This window comes from Apodemus sylvaticus, chromosome 18, assembly GCF_947179515.1.
Source record: "Apodemus sylvaticus chromosome 18, mApoSyl1.1, whole genome shotgun sequence".
NCBI classification, from domain to species: Eukaryota; Metazoa; Chordata; class Mammalia; order Rodentia; family Muridae; genus Apodemus; species Apodemus sylvaticus.
Window position 1 is genome coordinate 44,910,996 of NC_067489.1, and position 22,400 is coordinate 44,933,395.

The 22,400-nt window shown below is 43.1% G+C and overlaps 2 protein-coding genes across 2 annotated transcripts in view; one reads left to right on the top strand and one right to left on the bottom strand.

The window, feature by feature from the left end:
* Trappc11 (trafficking protein particle complex subunit 11) overlaps positions 1 to 5,498 on the bottom strand; it is a 42,908-nt gene extending 37,410 nt beyond the window's left edge. The window contains 4 exon segments of the mRNA XM_052162679.1: positions 148 to 218; positions 1,491 to 1,660; positions 2,817 to 3,042; positions 5,387 to 5,498. Coding sequence (XP_052018639.1) covers positions 148 to 218; positions 1,491 to 1,660; positions 2,817 to 3,020 — 445 coding nt within the window. The 5' untranslated portion in view covers positions 3,021 to 3,042; positions 5,387 to 5,498.
* A 352-nt stretch (positions 5,499 to 5,850) lies between these two features.
* On the top strand, positions 5,851 to 20,566 carry Rwdd4 (RWD domain containing 4). Its single transcript, XM_052162693.1, has 6 exons — positions 5,851 to 6,142; positions 9,756 to 9,836; positions 15,492 to 15,601; positions 15,681 to 15,828; positions 17,039 to 17,156; positions 20,445 to 20,566. Exons 1-6 carry the CDS (start codon positions 6,119 to 6,121, stop codon positions 20,549 to 20,551), a joined length of 588 nt encoding a protein of 195 aa, XP_052018653.1. The 5' UTR covers positions 5,851 to 6,118; the 3' UTR covers positions 20,552 to 20,566.
* Positions 20,567 to 22,400: the final 1,834 nt, after the last annotated feature.

The following is a 22,400-nucleotide window of genomic DNA, read 5'->3' on the forward strand; positions in this document are numbered from 1 at the left end:
TCTGGCCTTTTATTTGAGCTTTTTAAAAGTTAGCATACTGTCATTCCCCCCCCCCCAAAAGAACATGCAAAACATTTAAACGTTAAATAAAATCTACCTCCTGGATTAGCAATTGAGGAATAAAGCGATAAATGAACCTTCTGATACCTGGGGGTAAAGGTGTTTTCTTTTGAATCAGGACAACCGCAACTTTTGTGTTTCTCCCTTGCAAACTTTGCCTGTGATGGGAAAAAAAAAAAAAAAACAATAAAACTAATAAAGAAGTGAACTTGTTTTACCTAAACTATTTCAGGCTTCACATAAAACTCAACAGAAGATAAATTTCAACTAAAAAATGGTTAAGATCAGAATAAACCCTCTCCTAAGGATAAACTCCTAACAAGCGTTTACTCTTTCTGAAATCTGTAGAAGTGAAGGTCAGGCCAGTGAGGTGGCCAGAGTCGACTCCCCAGCTGTGCACAGTGCAAGGAGAGACCCACCCTGCCCCGCCCGCTCGCCCCACCCCAGCTGCTCTCTGACCTGCCTCCCAAATACAAGAATGGATGAAAAGACCATTTTAATGTGAAACTTTAACATCCACTTCAATATCAAAATTAGCTAACTTACTTTTTCATAGTGATACATTATCATCCGGAGTAATGATCTTCGAGCTAGACAAGGATCAAGCGAGCCTTACAGGGACCAGTGAAGCACTCAGAGGGTCAAGTGCTTGCCTTGTAGACTGGCAACCCAACTTAGAGCCCCAAAACACATGTGAGCTGAAGGGGGAACCAACTCTCCATGCTGTCCCCGCACGGCACGACACACATGAACACAAATCATGTACATAAACAACAATGATAAACAATGTGTCAGTGTCTTAGGAAAGCCGAAGAGAGACGGCTCAGCATTTAGAGTTCATTTAGAGAGGACCAGAGTTCAATGCCCAGCAACCACTGAGGAGTCATCCCCAACAGCCTGCAACTCCAGCTCCTGGAGATGCGATGCTTTTGTCTAAGTCTCCACCAACTCCAGGATACATATGTGTGTACACACATTCAGTTGAATACACATACACAGGCAGAAACACACACAAATAAATATCTTTTTTAAAAAACGTTCTTTGAGAAAAGTATCTTATGGGGCCTGATTTAAATTGTTATCTCCCAAAGAGATCCTAGTTTAAGACAAAAATTTGGAACACCAGGCCAACTTGCATTCTAAATTTCTTCATATCCTGGGCACCATATTGTTAATACTTAATATCACCTCTTAGAAACAAAAACGAGTTTCAAAGGAGGTTAACATCTCAGAGTAACCATCACAGTTTAAATACTTTCAGTTACTTCCAAAAAGGTGTTTGTGAACAGGGCTGCAGTTCAGGACTACAGTTTAGGGTTAGAGTGCTGGCCTTGGACACAAGGCCGTGGGCTCAAACCCTGATACCATGAACAGTAAAACACAGACGCTTTCAAGCATGGCTGCAGCCCGCCCGCCCCGATGGCGCGTACCTGACAATCTCCACTCTGGTGGCGCACTCAGATTGCTTCTCCTTCCACTGAGGCTCGTCCCAGTCCAGCTCATAGAACACCACCACCAGCGCGGGCACCAGGTTCAGGTGCTTGTTCATCCAGCCGGTCTTCAAGATCCCTTTAGGGATGTACCACTCATACGACGTTCTCTGCCAACGTGACAAAACAGTGAGCTGGGAAGAAAAGCAGCAGATGCCGCCCTGCGGCGTCAGGCACCTCACATGGGATTCGCAGGCGAGTGCATGCACACTGCCCGGTCATGCATGCGAGTGCATGCACACTGCCCGGTCATGAGAGGAGAAAGTCAGCCCGTTGGGAATTAATAAAAGGCGTCAGTGTCTAGGTCAGAGCAGGGCCTCAACCACACAGACACAGCACTTCCCATGAGAGGAAGAATGCCAAGGCTCTCAGCTCCCGTACAAAGTATTCGGCCATTTTCCAGGTCTGCCTCTACTCTTCCCCATCCCCATCTCTGCTCCTGTGAAATAGTAATATAATCTAAAATGCGCTCTGCCCTCATTTGTTTACGGACTGCCCCGACAGCATTTCACCTTCCCTGTGGGGGGGCTGAGCCTAACTGCCAAGGCCACGGGGTCCACAGGACACCAGCAAGGAGGATCGGGCAACAGGACATCTTCCTTTAAGAAGACTTAAAATTACGGAGACATGGGGGTGCTTTAATGAAAAGAAAAGTGGGAGGGGATAGGTGGAAAGGACACTTTCTGCAAAGCCTAGGAGTTCCTGAGTTCAATTCACGGGACCGACATAACTGGAAGAGAACTAACACTGCAAGTTGTCATCGGACCTACACACACACTCTCTCTCTCTCTCTCTCTCAATTAATTAATTAATTATATATATATTTTTAGATTTATTTATTTTATTTATATGAGTACACTGTAGCTGTCTTCAGACACACCAGAAGAGGGCATCAGATCCCATTACAGATGGTTGTGAGCCGTCACGTGGTTGCTGGGAATTGAACTCAGGACCTCTGGAAGAACAGTCAGTACTCTTAAACGCTGAGCCATCTCTCTAGCCCAATAAATTAATTTTTTAAAAAGAAAAAAAATGTAGGCTCATAGTATAGAAAGCATTGCAATAAATCCTTGAGGTTAAAATTAAGTGTTATTAAGCATATGCATATATTCCATAGTATATGAAAATACCTGTTTTTCCTTAGGCACAACCGTAACCTTTGCCCTGATAAACTCAGTGGCTTTCCAGCACACATAATTGGAGCAAGACTGGGAGGAGCAACAGGACAGGGGCTATGAATGAATGCAAGTGACCTTATGTCATTACCTTTGATCTACATTTTGGGTATTCATGGTCACCTGGGAGCACCTTGAAGGAAATCGGGACCCGGTCAGCTCTCCGGTTGGCACAGAAAGCATCCCAGACTGCTCGGTGGACAGCATTATAAACCACATCAAGGCCAGTGAGTGTAACAAAAGCCATGGGCCGGCAACATAACTCCACGGGGAAGTCCCACTGCGTGGGGCTCATGGTTCAGACGTCACGGAAAAATCTGAAATACAAATGTCAAGACAGTCATAATTTTTAAAACCAACATCAATATCTAATTATAAACACTATAAAGAGACAAAAGGCTCTACGTATATAGTCAAGCGAACAGAAGAGAGCAAAGTGAAGACTTTAATTACTAAGTCAGATTTATTACAATTATTAATATCACTGCTATTTTTAATTCCACAGAAAAGGCTGTACTCAACTTTCAGATAAATTCTCTATTTCCAGTAATCTTACAAAATGTATATCCAAGTGTGGAATCAACAGACTAAGAAAGCAGATAAGTGATGAAATTAAATTAGCTGGCACATGCTAGAATCCCACCGCGCGGGATGCTGACACAGGAGGATCAAGTGTTCAAGACGGGCTGGTGTAAAATAGTAAGACTGTCTGAAAAATTTTATTAAAAATATTCAAGCCATACATGTGCCCTGTATTAACCATAGTCAATAAAATTTTAAAAGTTATTGACTTACATATATAAAAAAATCCAACTTTCTCTGATTTCTTTGGAATTTTAATTATCTAATTTCTCAATACTTAGAATATAATTCATGCAAATTATCACTATTTAATAGCTGCTTTTTTGGTTTTCATAATATATGATGATGTAATATGTAAAGGAAAATGTCTAAGAGAGACACCAGTAATGAATGGAAATCCCTAGGGCATGTTTGTACTGTAGCCTTTAGTTGAGTCTAGAATAAATGCAGGTATGTACTGACTTTAGAAAATGATTATTCAAAAAAATGTGCTTATTCCAATCAAAAGGGTCACTATATTCTTAAACCAGTTTTTTATTTCTGAAAGGATTTATCATATGTTTCATTAAAGAGAGATCGCCATCAGCACATTACACAAAACACAGGGTCATCTCTGGGAAAATTTTAGTGTCAAATGACACTTGATCCCTAAAATGTGAATTATTTCTAACTGAAAAGTGAATTACCTTTACTAATTAGCTACCTCATGCTCAAATGCTAAAGGAACAATGGATATTGAAACACGAGTTGAAAAGCTTGTCAGAAATGATGTATCTACAACATAGGCTTGCAGAATTGCTTTAAAAGACTTTTGGGGAGGGTTGTGCTATGAAGGCAAAGAAATCCACTGCTTCTGGGGGATAAGATGGAGAGCAAAATAGAAGTGGTCAAAATATAATATAGCTCCATATCTGCCTAACACCAAACAGTCTAGACAAGACTGTGAAAGGGCCTTTTCCCTTGATAATCTTAGAGGCTCCAAAGAAATAGCTGTGGCCCTTGAATACAGAATGGCTATAAGGGGAAGTAGAATTAACTTACAGAGTTTTCAAATTAGTACTGGCCGAGAGGTATGTAGTATACAGTTATAGTATAGTTACAGTATAGTATATAGGAATATAGTACGAATCACAAAAATGTCAACATTTCCAGCAGTTACATTAGGAAAGAGAAGTTGTCTCAGAAACCAAACTCCTGAAAACTCAGCATTCAAGAGGTAGAGGCAGGAGGACTATTCAAATTCCACAGTCTACAGGGCAGTTTCAGGCCAGCCAGGGCTATGGAAATCTCAAAAACAGCCCCCCACTCCCCCCAAAAAGAAAAAGAAAGATGTGGGATTTTAGATATATTCTACTTTAGCCAACAATATTTTCCAAACACTATTATAACTTATCGATGAACTTGTAAAAACCTATTTGTGCATTGTCTTCAAACCCTGTGAGTATTTTATAGGAACAGCACACCCTCAGTTCCGCCGATTTCAAGTGCTCTATAGCCTCCCATGGCTACTGTCTCTCCCAGCTGACAGTGTAGCTCTTGATTACAGCAAATCTGTTCCAACAACATCATGAAAACTGCACCAGCAACTCCTTATTCTACCTTACAAACTTGGGCACTTGCAATGGTCCTGCCTCTGCTTTTGGAAAATTAAGAAGGGAATGGAACAGGATAAGTGTTGACTGAATAGATTTCAGTGACACCCAGGAAAGAAATCGCTTCCTCATTTCCTGGAAAAAATAATAGAGAACCCAAGCAAACTACTGACAGAGCCCAGGGAACAGTGAGAAGTACAAACTAAGTCCTCAGCACCCAGTTAGTGCAAGCTATCGTAGAAGAGAAACAAGCTAACCCAACCAAAATATCTACTAAGGAAGACGGCTATCAATAAACAGGTGGTTTGGGGTGCAAGTCATCGGCTAACAAGCAAGGCTTCTGAGACATCCAACTGCAAAAAGATCAAATTTAGAACGAAAGGACTGTCCCTAGGCTCGCAGCATTCGGCCCTAGTAGCTGCAACTGGGTAAGGAGAACAACCTCAAAGGCCTAGAAACGGGCACAATTTTCCTCCACCACTCCCACCTTTCTAGAAATAAGCGCTGCTTTACAGGTGAAGGAGAAACGCCAAGATTGCACCGGTGGACGCCAAAGGGAAACGCGGGCCCCCAAGCCAGCGGGGATGGCCTGGCCTGGAAGGTCTCTGGGCCCAACTCACCCTGGCCGCACGCCCTGGACCCGCTGCAGCTGCGGCGAGTCGCCGTCAGCCAGGAACGAGGCAGGAGAGCCAGGCAGGGGCGGCTAGGAGCACCGCCACCGACAACCGACAGCCCAGCCCAGACCGGGCGGCAGAAGGCGAGACTTCCTTTTCCCCGCCTCCGCTGGCACAGGAAGCACTTCCTGGACTTGAGTGACAGTACTGCACACCAGTCCTGGAATAGAACAGGGTTCCTTGTTAAGAAGGTGTTCCATTTCCTAGAGGAGCAAGAGTTGGGGGCGGAAAAAGAAGGAGCCAATAGGAGACGGAATCGTGAGAGGGGGCGGGGCTTCCTCGTTACCGCCCATCAGTAGCTAGTCAAAGGTCTGGGTGTCCCTTAACGTGATCCCGGTTCCCGATCACACTTAACGCGATCCTAGGTTCCCGGCCCACAGTCGACTGCCGGTGGCTTGGTGCTGCCGAGGATCGGGAGCGCGCGAGGTCGTACCCACGGCCGCGAGGAGGGTTTCCCTAGACCGAGGCGCGGAAACGGGGTGCCCCGGCCTCCCGCCCGCTGCCTGCCCCTTCTTTGCTGTAGTGAACGCCGTGCGCCCGGCACGATGGGTGCCAACGAGGACCAAGAGGTGAGAACCCAGGACTGGGCACCCCTGTCCCGGTGCCAGCCCCAACGTGGAACACCCGGACTTCGCGCGTGCCTTTTGCGCTGGTTGCCTCCATCGCCTGTCCGGACGTCCCACGTTGGTGGATCCCCTGCCAGATAGCACTGGGCAACCGTATGGCCCGCAAGCTTGAATGGGTCACGTGAGATTCAGCCTCCCGTTTCCCTCAGTTGTCATTTTTTGCAACCGGGAGGTCTCCCTAGATTTCCTTGCTAAGGTGAGTGTCCTTGGTCCACGACCCTAGAGCATTTGGCCGTCCTTAAATCCCTCGTGTGGCTTAGCGCTTGTGTGTCGAGTTATTCTGTCTTCAAATCTGAACACCTTTAAATTGTAAAACTTGTGGTTTCGTAGAGAGGGTCGAGTAAGTAAAATCTCTCGGGCAAAATGAATGACCCTCGTATTTCGGTTTCTGCCTATAATGCTTAGTGAAGTCGTTCATCAGTCTGTGATTGAGAAATATACAGTGTTTTGAGCATCCGAATGTCAGTCAGAATTTTAAAGTTTGTGCTTTGGTTTTTGTTATTGTTGTTGTTGTTGGTGGTGGTGGTTTGTTTTGCAAAATGTCAAAGTCGGAAGGAATGGATTCTATAAATCATCTGTTATTGAACTTTCCAACTCTGTAATGTGCCCAGATGAAAAAGCAAAGTGTCTACAGTGCTGGAGAACCCTGGGGCTGCCTGGCGGATGTGATAGAATGAGGATTAGAAGATAAATCCCACCCGGTGGTGGTGTACACCTTTAATCCCAGTTTTATGGAGGCAGAGGCGGGCTGATCTCAGAGTGTGAGACTAGCCTGGTGTTCCAGAAATGCAGTCTCAAACAAACAAAGAAGACAAATAAATCTTATGTAGTAGTAGACTCCTTGTGTAGTAGTAGATACGTAGTAATTCTGAAAAGTTTATTTTGAATATGTTGCTTAAAAGTTAACATTTGACAATGTGGCTGTTAATAGAAGCTAGGCTACAAATACTCCATAAAGGACCTCCACATTCACAAGGTAATTGATATCTGAATAGCCTGCTAAAATATTTTTACCAGTTCAGTGAATCCAGGGGAGAGACCGTAGAGGAAGGGGAAGAGACTACTAATGAGCGGATACAATCGTAAACGGAGAAGAGCCAAGTCTGATGTCTTTTTTACACAGTGAATAACTAGTTTTAAAGTATCCTGTGCATTTCATAATATATAGAAGAGTTTTGAATGGTTCATTGACAAATAGTTGAAAACTTGAGGTGATAGTTATAATAGGGACACTTATCAAAGAATAAATACAATTACATAATAAATGTAATAAATACATACATACATAAATACAATTTTTAAAATAGTTTTATTTTTACATACATGAGCATTTTGTCTACATGTATGTATGTGCACCACTTAGGTACCTGGTGTCCAAAGAAGCTGGAAGAAGGAGTTCTAGACAGCTGTGAACCACCATATAGGTGCTAGAAATTGAACCAGGTCTTCTGGAGAGCAGCCAGTGCTCTTAATCCCTGAGCCAACTCTCCAGCCCCACTAAATAAAATTATTATGTGTCAATTTGAAAATAGTTCTTTCTCCCAGCAAAGCACAATGTGACACTTCGTGGACCTGACTGCTGGACCACCATCACCACTCTTAGCTGACTCTACCTCAGACCTAATGAATCAACATTTCTGTGCTAGAGTCCAGGAATCTTTAATTTCAACAGTGAAGTTTTATTCTTCATCATGATAGGTGTCTGGATCTTTGAAGATCCAGGTGTCTGGTTTCCTGCCCAGTTTGGAAGATACTAGCTTTGTATAAAAATAAAACAAAACAACTAAAAAGACATCCTATGTTTCTGGTTCACTTTTGTTTCTGTATCTTAGTTCCTTCATTGTCCTGAATTGAGCTGAGTGTATAAACACAATCTCCTCCATTTGCCACTGCTGAAACTGTTGCATTACACTTTCTTCTGATTTACTGTCAACATCCACTAAGTGCTTTATACAAAGTAGTTCATCCCACATGTTCTTCTTATATATTTTGGTATTAAATGCAATATTTAATATAATAATGTTAATATTTACCCAGTTAAATATTATCATAACTTGTTTAAAAGAACTTTGGAGGGGGTTGTCTTAATTCTTTCATCAGCTTGATTCATTTACTTTATAGTTTTTTGGTTTTGTTTTTGTTTTTTTCCTGAGACAGGGTTTCTCTGTGTAGCCCTGGCTATCCTGGAACTCACTCTCCAGGCTGGTATCCAACTCAGAAATCCTCCTGCCTCTGCCTCCCAAGTGCTGGGATTAAAGGCATGTGCCACCACCACCCAACTTGATGCATTTTTTCATCATCAAATTATCATCCACCCATTTTAACTAGCCTGTCTTCTCTTTTTGTTTCTGCCCAAGTTATTAATTAAAATATGGAAAAGTTTTATATGGCCGAAGTGACATTCTCGAGTCCAGTTTGGATTTCTGTGTTTTCCTCTGTTGTTGTTTTGTATTGTTTTTGTTCTGGTCTGTTCTGTAAAGAGATCTAAAGAGCTTGAGTCTGGTGCCCTTCTCTAGAGTACTGTGTTCCACTGAGAAGGGTTGTTTAGCTATATCTTGTTGTAATGCTTCCTGGATCCTAAGATCTAATGCCTTATTTCTTTATGATCTAATCTAAAATTTGTACATAGAGAATATATCAAGGTCACCCTCTTTAGTCTCTAGAATTAGTGCCATCAATCTTTCTGAAAACTAAAATGGGGGTGGGAGGGTAGAGAGATGGCTCAGTGGTTAAGAGCACTGACTGCTCTTCCAATGATCATGAGTTCAATTCCAGCAACCACATGGTGGCTCACAACCATCTGTAGTGGAATCCGACGCCTTCTTCTGGTGTGTCAGCAACAGGATGCTCATATACATTAAATAAATAAGTCTTTAAAGAAAAAGGAAAAAAAGAAAACTAAAATGGGATACCCTTGTTTTTTGTCTCTCCAAGACTCAACTGTCACTCAGAATGATGGAGATTTCTCATTTGTGGGACCACAGTATTCCAAAATACTGTGGACAAATCGAAGGCAGGGATTACTAATTAGCATCTTCTCTTCTAGTCCTTCGATCATGTTGAATAGGTCCTGTGTACTACTTAAGCTTTGTATTACTCTATGAAAATGATCACGGGTATAACTGAAGTTCTTTTTAAAATGGGAAATTGTTGTGTGTCCTATTTCTTATTTCCAAGTTTAGTGCATTTCCTATGCACCAGGTTAGGTGTTCCAAAGTAGAGTGCTAAAAGACAAAATATTTTCAAGTTGCTTTAACCTACATCTTTCCTCCACAGTATGGAGAAGGAATATGGTAATGTGCTCTTCACAGGGTCAATGTGAGAATTAAGTGAGTTGGTACAATGTAAAAATCCTTGGCAGCGCCCAACACCTTCCCTCAGGATACTTGTTAGTGTGATTGTACTGTGTAGTATGCACACATATATCCTGTGTGGGGGCCAGTAAGTTAGGCCACATTTTACATCAACTACATAATGTAGGTTTGAATGAGAAGCTAAAGTCTTTCTAATCCATTCATGCCACTTAACAAAATCCATTGATTTTTTTTTTCTCCAGATGGAACTGGAAGCTTTACGGTCTATTTATGAAGGAGATGAAAGTTTCCGAGAATTAAGTCCAGTTTCATTTCAATATAGGGTAAGACACGGCATGGGCTGGGCATGCATGACACGGCGTGGGCAGGGCATGCATCTTTGCGGTACAAAGAAGACAGTGGGGAAACTGTCGAACCTGATTCTGTCCTTTCACTTAGTGTGTTAACTTTATCACATTCCCATAGTTTCTGAAACTTTTGTTTTTCTAAAAATGACTTGTTTTTCTTACTTGTCTGTGTATATGTAGGGGCCTACAGAGGCCAGAAGACTGCATCAGATCTTCTTCAGCTAGAATTACCCGTGGTTGTAAATCACCTGTATATTGATAACATTTGAAAACTAAATATAGAACCTTCTTATAAAAATACATATATTTCTTTAATATATTTATATAAAATAATATAAATGTATATATTATATATATTAATTTTATGTGTCTGGTGTTTTGCCAACAACTATGTCTGTGCATCGCATGCATGCCAGGTGCTCACAGAGCCCAGAAGACAGAGCATTGGGTCCCCTGACCTAGAGTCATGGACAAGTATTGTGAGCTGACATCGAGGTGCTGAGAAATGAACTTAAGTCCTCTTCGAAGGGCAGCCTTCTCTTAACCACTCTTAACCACTGAGCCATCACTCTAGCCTAATTCAGAACCTAAAAACAACGACAAAAAGTTACTAAAAAACATTTTGACTTGATTATAAAATGTTAGAGATTAAAGAATTACATGGTATTACCTTCTTAAAGATGGCTTCCCTCAGCCCTAGCGGCCTAAAGTCTGCCACAGCTAATAGTGATAGATAATCCTCAAACTTGAATGTAATGTACACAGTAATAGAAAATGGGTTTTCATTTGTTCATCTTCTTAAGACAGAATATTATCGTATAGCCCAGGCTAGCTTTGAATTCTTGATTCTCTTACCTCAGACTTACAAGCATAGCTAGGAAATAAACTCTCCATAGCTGCAATTCTCAGCCTTAAAGCTCTGACCTTTAAGTACAACTCCTCATGTTGTGGTGACCCCCCTCCCCAGCCATAAAATTACTTTCATGATACTTTATAACTGTAATTTTGGTTCTGTTATGAATTGTGATATAAGTATCATAATTTACATTGTGTTTTCCAGTAGTCTTGGGCGACCCCCTCTGAAAGGGTCATTTGACCCCCAAAGGGGTTGAGCCTTATAGACTGAGAACACCATTCCTCTATAGCAATTCCCAGCTCCTCTTCAGGCCTGACTGTCTTTGTACTGCCTCTATCTGTATAACTACTATAATTGTTACTTTACTTACTGCTGTGAGAAAATACCTGATGAAAGCAACTTGAGGGCCAGAGGACTGAGAACTTTGACTGCTCAAGCCCTAGAGCCTCAGCCGGGTCCCCAGAATCCATATAAAGGTGGGGTGATAAAACCCATTCTCAAAGTCTTTGAAGTTGTCCTCTGTGTACTGGGGGACTTTGATTTCCCCATACAAATCACACATACACAGTAATAATAAATAATAATAAATCATATCCTTTAAAAAAAAGTAAGGAAGACTTTATTTTGGCTCAGAGTTTGAAAGGTACAGTTCATCAGTGGCAGGGAAGTTGTGGCAGAAGGATCCTGCATGAGGCTGTGGTCATATTGTACCCAAAGTCAGGAAGCAGAGAGAAAGAGCGCTTGTGCCCAGTTCTCACTCTCCCGACATGGAGGATGGCTCGGTGCACGGAATGATGTCCACGTTAGCGTGGGTCTTCCTACCGTGGTCAGCGTAACCTAGAAAACCCCTCACAGACGTGCCCAGAGGATTGTTTCTGGGTGATTCTAAATCCCATCAGGTTATATCAGGGAACCCTTAATGACCAAAGGTCATGCTGGAATTAAGACCTTGGCCCTTCCCTTTTAAGTCCGCCTGCCTTCTAGATCTTCCTAGCCACTATTACCTTTGCTTTACCAAAGAGGCTGTGAGGAGTCTTATATGCTTTCCTAACCATCTCCGTTAACAGTATCAGTTGTTTATTGAGTACAATTTGCAGAATGGCCCAGGTGACGTGTGTGTTTTTAAACACTAGAGCGAATCATGAAATTGGAGATAGTATGTCCGACAGTCAAAGGAGAAGAGCCAGAGTTCCACCTCATCGGACCCTCTGTCCTTGCACTGAGCAGTTTAGTAGGCTCCTAAATGATGTCCCCAACGCCCACCCCTGCTTCTCCTTCACACTGGACCAGTTCAGCATTTGAGACCTGTTTCCATAGCCTGTTGAAAGAGGCCTCTGGGCTTCCCTTGCCTGTAGAATGATGGCATAAGAATAATTCTTAGCTCCATAATCAAAGCCCACTTTTAAAAAGAAATTTTTTGCCGGGCGATGGCGCGCATGCCTTTAATCCCAGCACTTGGGAGGCAGAGGCAGGCGGATTGCTGAGTTCGAGGCCAGCCTGGTCTACAGCGTGAGTTCTAAGACAGCCAAAGTAATACAGAGAAACCCTGTCTCAAAAAAAACCAAAAAAAAAAAGATTATTGAGGACAGCCTGGTCGTGGTGGAATTATAAGCGTGCGCTGCCACCACCACCTGGCCAAGAGATTTATTTTTATTTTTAATATGTGTATCATGTGTTCCTGGTACTCTCAGAGGCCAAAAGAGGGCTCCGCATCCCACCGAACTGTAATTCCTGGCTTTCGTAAGCTCCTGTGAGAGTTTTGGGAACCCAACCGCAGTCCTCTGCAATGATGACAGATGCTCTTCTTTGTTTTGTTTATTTGAGGCAGGGTTTCTCTGTGTAGCCATGGCTGTCCTTGAACTCCCTCTGTAAACTAGGCTGACCTCAAACTCTCAGGGATCCTCCTGCCTCTGCCTCCCGGAGTGCTGGGATTAAAGGCGTGTCCTGTGTGGCAAATGCTCTTAACTCTGGTGCTGGGTGGGTCTCCAGCCACGGGTGGGTCTCTTGCCACTCAAAGTCTTCCTTTTCTTTTGAGCTACCTCTGCCAAACCCTTTCCACTTTCATTCTGCACAAAAGATCTCTGAAGGATCTCTTCAGTATCTTTCCCCCACCTAAGTATTGTCTTTAGATTCGTTGTTACTCTTTTGTTCCTCTCTTATCTCCTTCCTATGTGACTTCTCTAAACTAATTAACCTCTGTGACCCATTTGACCAGAGTCTCTTTCTTTCTTTCTTTTTCTTTTTCTTTTTCTTTTTCTTTTTCTTTTTTTGAGACAGGGTTTCTCTGTGTAGCCCTGGCTGTCCTGGAACTCACTCTGTAGTCCAGGCTGGCCTCAAACTTAGAAATCCGCCTGCCTCTGCCTTCCAGAGTGCTGGGATTACAGGCGTGCACCACCATTCTGCCCTCAGTTTGAAGCATTCTTAGTTTCACCCTCACTTTGTGCCTTGCTTTACTTTTAAACGCTATCTATTCTGCACTTTTGTAAGTCATTAGGTGTAAATCATTAGAGACAGGAGAGCTCCTGCCTCTCTCTTTAATGCAATGAGGAGGTAGTGATCCGTTCCAAGTACGCCTGAGAAGGACTTGATTACCTGAAGCGTCTATCTTCTCTCACCTTTTAATGCATCCATCATGCCTGTGATCGACTCATCCTGACATAGCAAGAGGTCCTTACGTTTATTTGATGCTGTTTCAGTGCCTCAACTTACGTTGCTATTGAATGTAGCTGAAAGTAGGCGCCTGAGGATAGGGCAGAATATAAAGGCGAAGCAAATACTAATTTGAGGTGAAATTTTTTTCTAATTATTTTTACGAAATAATTATTATGATTATTTTCTAATTATTTAATTGTTATATCTAATTATTTTGTAATCATTTGTGTTGTGTGTGTGTATGTTGGGGAGGAACATTTGCATGACGCTGCTCATGTGAGTTGCTTGTCCCCTTCCACTGTGTGGGCTCCAGGATCAAACTCAGTCATCAGGCTTTACAGCGCGTACCTTTAACCCCCCCCCAACCCTCCCATCCCCCACCCAAGCCTGGTCGGGGTGGGGGAGGCGAAGCTTTAGGCCCTGGATCTGAAAAGCTTGATTTCCAGCAAGCGTTATTAACAGATGCTAAAATCTCGTGTTATTACTGCTCGGACTGCTTCTTCCTTACCTCTAAGCTAAAGGTATTATCCCCATTGATTAGGATGCATCAAGACCCACCATACCACCTCTCCTCACAAAATGGTCCCTGCAAATCTGAACAGAGGAGGTAGTTGCCTATATTTAGGGGGTGCTAGTCAAGAAAACTTGCCTAGACTCCTTTTTTGTCCCCACCCCACCCCTGACAGTGTTTCTCTGTGTAGCTGTCCACTCTCCCAAAACTTGCTCTGTTGCCGCGATTGGCCTTGTACTCAGAGATCTTCCAAAAGGCGTACACCAGGGCCTGGAGAGATGGCTCAGTAGTTAAGAGCACCGACTGCTCTAGTGAAGGTCCTGAGTTCAATTCCCAGCAACCACGTGGTAGCTCATAGCCATCTGTCATGTTATTTGGTGCCCTCTTCTGGTGTGTCTGCAGACAGCTACAGTGTACCCATAAATACAATAAAGGCACGCACCACCACACCTGGGTCTGGCCTAGACTCTTAATGTCATAAAAAAACTAAAAAAAGCATGGGGAGGGTTCTATTACTATAGACTAGAGAGATATTACAGCGAATTACAATATACTTTCCGTGAGCTTAGATTTCTGGGGTGGGAGTGGTATTAATTATCGGACATAAAAAATTAAATTAATTATTTAAGCACAGTTGGGGAATTTGTAATATGAATAATTATTAGGTGAGTTTTTTTATATCAGCGTTGAATTCTTGGGGGCATGATAATTGTCTTGTCGCTATAAAAGATACCCTGAGATACTTTTCTTTTCACCCATAAATGACTAAAGACATTCCATTCCCTTCAAACACTTCCACCCAAACCAAAATGGGGAAAAAAATCATACATGTTAGAGAAGTAGGTGTTCATTAATGTGCTTGAGGAAAATGACCGTTCAGCATTTCCTTAAGATTAAAGATGTTTTAAATCAAAAGTTGACAAAACTGAAGACATTCCTGTCAGGAACTGCTCTGGGGCCTACAGCGCCCTCTCCCCTGTCCTTTTCTTTGTCTGTTTTATATTCCATTTTCTGGTCTCTTCCCACCTGAACAGCACGCATCAGTTTTCAAGGTCTTTGTGCCTGTGGTAGTTTAGCAGTTAGAAGCCTTCAAGACGAGGTGTTTCAGGTTTGTGAATGATTACTTCTTGTCTATTGCCGTCTTTTGTTGTGTTTTCTGACACAGGGCTTCTCTGTTTAGTTCTGTAGACCAGGCTGGCATCAAGCTCAGAGGTTCACTTGCCTCTGCCACGCCCCTCCCCGTCCATCCGTCTGTTCCCCCCCTTCCCCACCCCCATCCCAGTGCTTTCACACACAGTTCTGTGGTCTTTTGATCCTGTCTTATTTTCTCCATTGGAAACAAATAATGTAAAATGTATCTTTGGTATTGAAAAGCCTGCAGCTGGTTGAGAAATGGGCTATCAGCAGAAACGAAGCTTCCTGAAACTGGGGTGAGACGAAACGACAGAGTAATTTCTACTCCCCTCACCCTGGTCCACCCTAGTGGTACCTCAGAACTCCTCAGAAGATTATGCCTCTGATTTGAACATGAGTATTGGAAAGAACCATCTTGAAGATAATAATCTGGTTCTCCTGATCGCTCTCCGCGAGCCTAAAACTCCCTTTTCTTCAGATAGGTGAAGACGGCGATCCCAAAGCCTTCCTGATAGAGATCTCCTGGACGGAGACATACCCGCAGACGCCTCCCGTCATATCTATGAACGCCTTTTTTAACAACACCATGTGAGTAGTTGGCTTTTCAGAGCTGTTTGGTCGTCTTCTCTCTTACTTACCCTGACGGTGTGGTTTCTCTGCACTGCAGCTCCTCGGCGGTAAAGCAGAGCATCTTGGCCAAGCTGCAGGAGGCCGTGGAGGTAAATCTTGGCACAGCCATGACCTACACGCTGTTCGAGTATGCTAAGGACAATAAAGAGCAGTTCATGGAGAACCATCACCCTGGGAATTCCACGGTGAGTGCCACTTGGTGCCACCACATGACTCTGGTCTGGGCACGTTAGTTTCTTTCTTTCTTTCTTTCTTTCTTTCTTTCTTTCTTTCTTTCTTTCTTTCTTTCTTTCCTTCTTTCTTTCTTTTTCTTTTCTTTTCTTTCTTTCTCTCTTTCTTTCTTTTTGCTAGTTGTTTTTTGAAAATTAGGAGACTCTGTGTTTGATGTAAAGAGAGAATAACATTCAGGTTAAATGAGAGCCGTGAATCTCAGCTTGCCTCTACTGAAGGGAGAAAATGCAGTTATGGTCTGTCAATGTTCGCTCTTCAGCAAAGGTTAAAATACTTCTAACCATGGAAATTGAAGCGAGGCATGATAGTATACGTCTTTAATCCCAGTACCAGGGAGGCAGAGGCAGGTCTGTGATTTCAGTGCCAGTCAGGGAGGGCTACATAGTAATAGTAAGGTGCTGACTTAGGAAGGGAGGAAGGAAGGAAGGAAGGAAGGAGGGAGGGAGGGAAGGAAGGAAGGAAGGAAGGAAGGAAGGAAGGAAGGAAGGAAGGAGGAAGGAAGGAGAGAAACAAAAGAGGGGAGGAAAGAAGAGGGAATCAGTCTTGTCCTGGTTCTATTGGAGGCTTACATGGGTTCAAATCCTCCCCACACTACTTTTTTTGACCCTACAACTTTGGCCAGTTTTCACAATCTCTGTGTGCCCAGTGTCTCAGTGGTTATGTGGGATTATAATAGTGTCTAGACAATTGTGGTAAGGGTCAATTAAATTTCATACACACGCTCGCGCACACACGCACACACACACACACACACACAAACACACACATATATAGTCATAAGTGCTAACTATGCAAGCCCAAATATTTTGAAGATTTTCTTCAGGGAACAAGAAGATCTGAGGGGAATTCGTGATGATTCTAAAGAAGTGTCAATAGTGACGGCGAGCCAGGCGGCTTAGACAATTATGTTGACACTCAGATCGTCCACATAACATGGGCAAGCAGACTTCCTTCTGGTTCACCTGCTGTCCCAGGGTTGTGTCCTTAAAAATAAAAGCAAGGCCAGCGATGCTCGAGGCTGCCCAGGCCACTGAGTGAATGACAGAATAACGCCTTTGCTATTGTAAATGTAGAAACCCACCATTCTGTCCAAGATGTAGCCGGACTTGGTCTAATCTAAGGGGTTTTAAGGTGTGCGTCTAAGCTCTGCTTCTGTTCATGTAGACTCCTGTGACCAATATCATCTCGGTTGAAACTCCCAGCACAGCCCCATCAAGTAAGAAAAAAGACAAGAAAGAACAACTTTCCAAAGCTCAGAAACGCAAGCTCGCAGATAAAACAGGTTTGCATTAGTTGTTCTTTGTCTTTCTTAACACAGGAAGTAGGTTGGTTTTACAGTGATAAGCGTAGCTTGATATGTTTAGGTTTACCAGTGAATTCTTTGTTTTGTGTTCAAGATAGGGTTTCTCTGTGTAACAGCCCTAGCTAAGCTAGCCTCAAACTCAGAGATCCATCTGCCTCTGTCCCAAGTGCTGGAATAAAAGGCATGTGCTACCCACCACTGCCTGGCTAATTCTTTAGTTTATTCTTGGAGCATTTGAGTCAGAGTCCCATTGTTCACAGTACAAAAATACTGTATTTATTGCTACTTCGAGAGAATGACTCACAAAGCAATTATAAATATTCTCACTGAGGGACATTAGAAAAATAGACAAAGCATGTGTCCTACCTGAACACTGTAATATGTGGGATTTTTATTTGCTGTGTACTTCTAAAAGCTGTGTGAAATAGTTTCCACTTGCAGTCTGGAACATCATTCCGTCTTAGTATAGTTGTTTAATTTTTTTCCCCTGAAATTAACTGAATTATACAATAAGTCCTCAGAAAAGAATTCCCGTGTATATGAAAACAGACTCCTCCAGAAAAGGTTTAGAAACTCCAGCTCAATCAACAGCTACGTGTTGTTGCTTCTTTCTCTTAGATTTGCAAATGGGCGTCCATCTGAATTTTCCCAATTAGGGGAAAAAAGAGCAATGTTCACGAGCATACACTTTTACATAAAGGGGTATGTGCCCGTGCGAAAGGGGTGTGTGTGTCCGTGCAAAAGGGGCGTGTGCCTGTGCGAAAGGGGCGTGTGCCTGTGCGAAAGGGGCGTGTGCCTGTGCGAAAGGGGCGTGTGCCTGTGCGAAAGGGGTGTGTGTGCCTGTGTAAAAGGGATGTGTGCGCACGCACACAGTGCTTGTGCAAGCCCCAAAAGAATGTTGGAGCCCTTAACCCTGGCCCTGCAGGCAGCTTCCTGATGTGGGTGCTGGAAACCCACATCATGTTTCCATGCTGAAAGGGCGACACGTGCTATTAACTGCCAAGTCATTTCTCCAGCCTCTGCCAAATATTTTATGGAGGGATCGTATGGTTTTTTGTTTAATATCTGTTGATAATAGAATAAAAGAAACCAAGATTGCATTGGTCCTCAAACAAGATTTTGCAATTGTAACAGTTTGTGCTATAAAAGTCTCTGTGCTGTTCACCCGCATGTCAGGAAGTGGTAAAGTGTATATAACTGAAGGAAAGAAGGAAATTAGCCATCGTATTTTATTTGCAGAATTTGGGTTTTTGTCTTTTGGAATGTTTTAGCATCTATGGAAGGCACCCTTCATGCCTTGCGGCCTGTGGTCATTTTCATTAAATAATGTCCCCATCTACCCCAACGCTCATCTCGTTGATGATGCCCTACTAAGATCTAATCTCCCTAAGATGATAATGTAGGAGTTTGTGACCGAGAACTTTCATGCTAAATAAAATTGGCTAGCCTGTGCAACCTAACTGATGCTCCAGCCTTGTGCCCATGTGACCTGTGGCATAAGATGCTTACGGGTCTGAAAGAGAAAAGAACATTTCCATCAGAAACCAGCTCCTTTAAGAATTGCCTTTGTCTGAAAATCATTAGTTTCTAAGTTACTTACTGGAAAGTTAATACAGGTCTTATCTACATGCTTGGGATTACAGAGTTCAGAGCCTGCCAGATTTGGAATATTTTTTATAGTTCCTGATTGAGCAGACATAATTCAAGGTCTAAAATAATCCAAAGTCAAAACTATTAAAAAAAAATTCAGATTTTAGAGGTTTTTCTTTTTTTAATTTGTATAGTATTTTTTTTCAAATGCAAAAATTTTTAAAGGCTTCCTAAAATACAACATGCAGCCTACATGAAGAATAAGAGACATAAAAACATTTGAAATAAAAGAATTGTCTTCGTTTATTTTGCGCACATACCTGTCTCTGTGCACCAGTGTGCTGTGGCATTTGTGTGAGGATCAGAGAACAACTTTGGGGAGTTGTCTCTCGCCACGTGGGGCCCAGGGATTGAACTCAGGCAGTCAGCCTAGGGAGCACCTACCTTCAACTGCTGAGCCATCTTGTTGGCCCTAATACTGAAGAATTTTTTTTAAGCAAAATGTCTATTTGTTAAATCAGTTCCTTGACTTCGAATATTAAAAGACGAATACATTTTATAAAGCATGCATTTTTTCCTTTTCTTAATTTTTCTCTCATACAGTACACCTGACCACAGTTTCTTTCCCCTCCCCACCCCCTAGTCTCTCCCCTGAGCAGCCCCCTTTCTTCCAGATCCACCACCCTTCCAATCCCCCTCAGAAAAGAGCAGGCCTTCAGAGACATCAGCTAAATACTGCGTAACAAGCTACAATAAGGCCAGGCACATATTCTCACATCAAGGCCTGACGAGGCTTTCAACCCTGTAGAAAGAAGAATTTCACAGGCAGGCAAATGAGTGGAAGACAGCCCCTGCCCCCACACAGGAATCCCACCAGCTACACACGTGTAATATCTATGCAGAGGACCCAGGTTAGACCATGCATTTTTATGAGTCCTTGTGAGTTTTGTCCCATGAGTCCTCAGGAGAGCATTGGTTTTTAGCCTTCCTAATGTTGCGACCCTTTAGTGCAATTCCTCATCTTGTGGTGACCCCCCCAACTATAAAGTCATTTCATTACTATTCCATAACTGTAACTTTGGTGCTCTAATGAATGGTAATGTAAAGATCTAATATTTGACCTCTATGGGGGTCATGACCCACAGGTCAAGAAACACTGCAAGACTGCTGCTCCTTTTGAAGAATGTCGTATAATGTCTTGTCAGAGCATGGCCAAGCCACACAGAAGTTAACTTGTGGTCCTCTTAGTCCTGAAGCCAGACTTCTTCGACACAGTCTCCTAGACAAGGGCCCCCCATGAGACCCCTGAAACAGTGAGCCAGGGCAGTTCCGCCCTCGGATGAGCACTGGGCTCGTGGGAAGCAGGAGCGTGCACCTGCGTGGGAGCAGTGTGTCGTAGGTCTAACCGCTTGCTTTCCCTTGGTAATGGGCTTTATTGTGACTGGGTGTGGGGTAAATGTAAAACAGGGCGTGTCTCAAATACTCTACTGGTTTCTGCAGGTTCCTCCAGTATGGTGTTTGAAGGTCGCACAGCTAATTGGAAACTATTTTCTAAGTTAGTAGTGTGTGGTGCCAACTTGTCATCAAGGCAATAGTGTAGAAAGTACTCTTTGCTATTATGAGTTCATTTACAGTTAGCCAGCCGGTTGTAGTAATGTTACCGATTTTCTCCTCCAGATCACAAAGGGGAACTCCCTCGAGGCTGGAACTGGGTTGACGTCGTGAAGGTATGGCAAACTTACACTCAAGTCTTCAAAGTTGTTAAGATTATTGTCATCAAATAACGAAATGTGTGTTTTTCCTTTTCCTTCCCGCCGCCCTCGGGATTCCCGGGATGTCTGTTGGCATTGTTGGATTCAGCATGTAAGTATTCTTGAAGCCCTTACGCTCTCTGTCTCCTTACTGTTGGGTGTTCTTCCTCAGAAGTGAGAGCCCTGGAGCTGGAAGGCCAGCTCTCATCCCTTTGCTGCGCTGTCAGCCCAGGGTCAGCGTCTGTAGAGCAGCTGTGTGTGTGTACCCAGCCGCCTCCCATTGCACTAGATTGTAAAGAGAGCCGAGTAGATGGAAAAGTCTTATTCAGAACGTGTAGCTGTTATCAGGGACTAGAGAGATGGCTCTGTCAGTAAAGGACCCGCTATGCAATTATGAAGCCCGGAGTTTAGACCACCACACACATAAAAAGCCGGCTCGGTGGCGAGCATGTGGGGTGAGAAGCTGGCCGGCCAGTCTCAGAACTCATTGCCCAGCAAGCCTAGCTAAATTGATGAGCTCTAAGTTTAGTGGGAGGCCATGTCTCAAAAACTAATGTGGAGAACAAGAAAGACATTTGACAACTGGCATCCATGTACACACACTCACACAGACATATACCACACACACACATCACACACACACACACAGTGGTTGTGTTGTTGCATTATAGTTTTATATGAATAAATATTAGCTTTGATTCTAAATGCAGCAACTGTAACCAGTATTAAAAAGAGTAAGTATTTCACGCCTTCAATTATTTAGCAATATCCCTGTTTGAGAACTTATACCCTTCATAGTTCCTGCTTTCTATATATCTTAGTTAGGGTTTTCCTGCTGTGAACAGACACCACGACCAAGGCAACTCTTACAACGACAACATTTAACTGGGGCTGCCTTACAGGTTCAGAGGTTCGGTCCATTATCATCAAGGGGAACATGGCAGCATCCAGGCAGGCATGGTGCAGGAGGAGCTGACAGTTCTACATCTTCATCTGAAGGCTGCTAACAGAATACTCACTTCCAGGCAGCGAGGATGAGGGTCTTAAAGCCCACATCCACAATGACACGCCTACTCCAACCGGGCCACACCTACTCCAGCAAGGCCTCACCTTTTAATAGTGCCACTCCCGGGGCCAAGCCTATACAAACCATCACACTTTTGTTTCCCACATTCTTCTTCAAAATTGTTTTATTACATTTTATTTTATTATATTTTATTATACATTTTATTATATTTTATTACATTATTTGTTGTGTAACTACACACATGCTGCAGCATGCATGTGGAGGTCAAAGGAGAACTTGGAAGGATTGGTTCTCCCCTCCTGCCTCGGAGATCCCGGAGACCGGAGGTTGTCAGTCTTAGCAGCAAGTACCTTTACTGGAAAACCATTTTCTTAGCCATTTACAAGTTTGTGCCTACGTGCCTGCTTGTCTGTGTGTACACCATGTCTGTGTGGGTGCATGTGAAGGCACAGAAGGTGACAGATCCCCTGGAGCTGGAGTCAGAGTTGCTTGTGAGCGGCCCCATGTGGGTTCTGGGAAGCGAACATGGGCTCTCCACAAGAGCGGCGAGAGCTCTTAGCCACTGAGCCGTCTCTGCAGCCCTCGCTCGCGTGTTCTTGGTTATCGGGTACAGAGTGGGATTGATTTGTGGTGACTGGGTGGTTGTCCTATTTAGACTCCTGTGTGTGTGGTTTGAGAATTAATGGGTTTCATTCCCAATTTTTCCAACTCTTTCTGAAGATTTTTACCAGAAAAAAAAAAGCAACTTTAAAATTTATTAAATTATGGTTGCATACATACAGTTTAAGAATTTATCTGTAAGGTGGCTTATTTTATTATAGCAATTTTTTTACCTCTTAAAAAGAATTGATTTAC

Excerpts from the sequence above, each read along its gene's own strand:
- Rwdd4 (XM_052162693.1), top strand. The coding sequence starts at position 6,119 with ATGGGTGCCAACGAGGACCAAGAG. Across the intron at positions 15,602-15,680 it reads GCCTTTTTTAACAACACCAT|CTCCTCGGCGGTAAAGCAGA; the intron begins GTGAGTAGTTGG and ends TCTGCACTGCAG. Across the intron at positions 17,157-20,444 it reads CAAGCTCGCAGATAAAACAG|ATCACAAAGGGGAACTCCCT; the intron begins GTTTGCATTAGT and ends TTTCTCCTCCAG.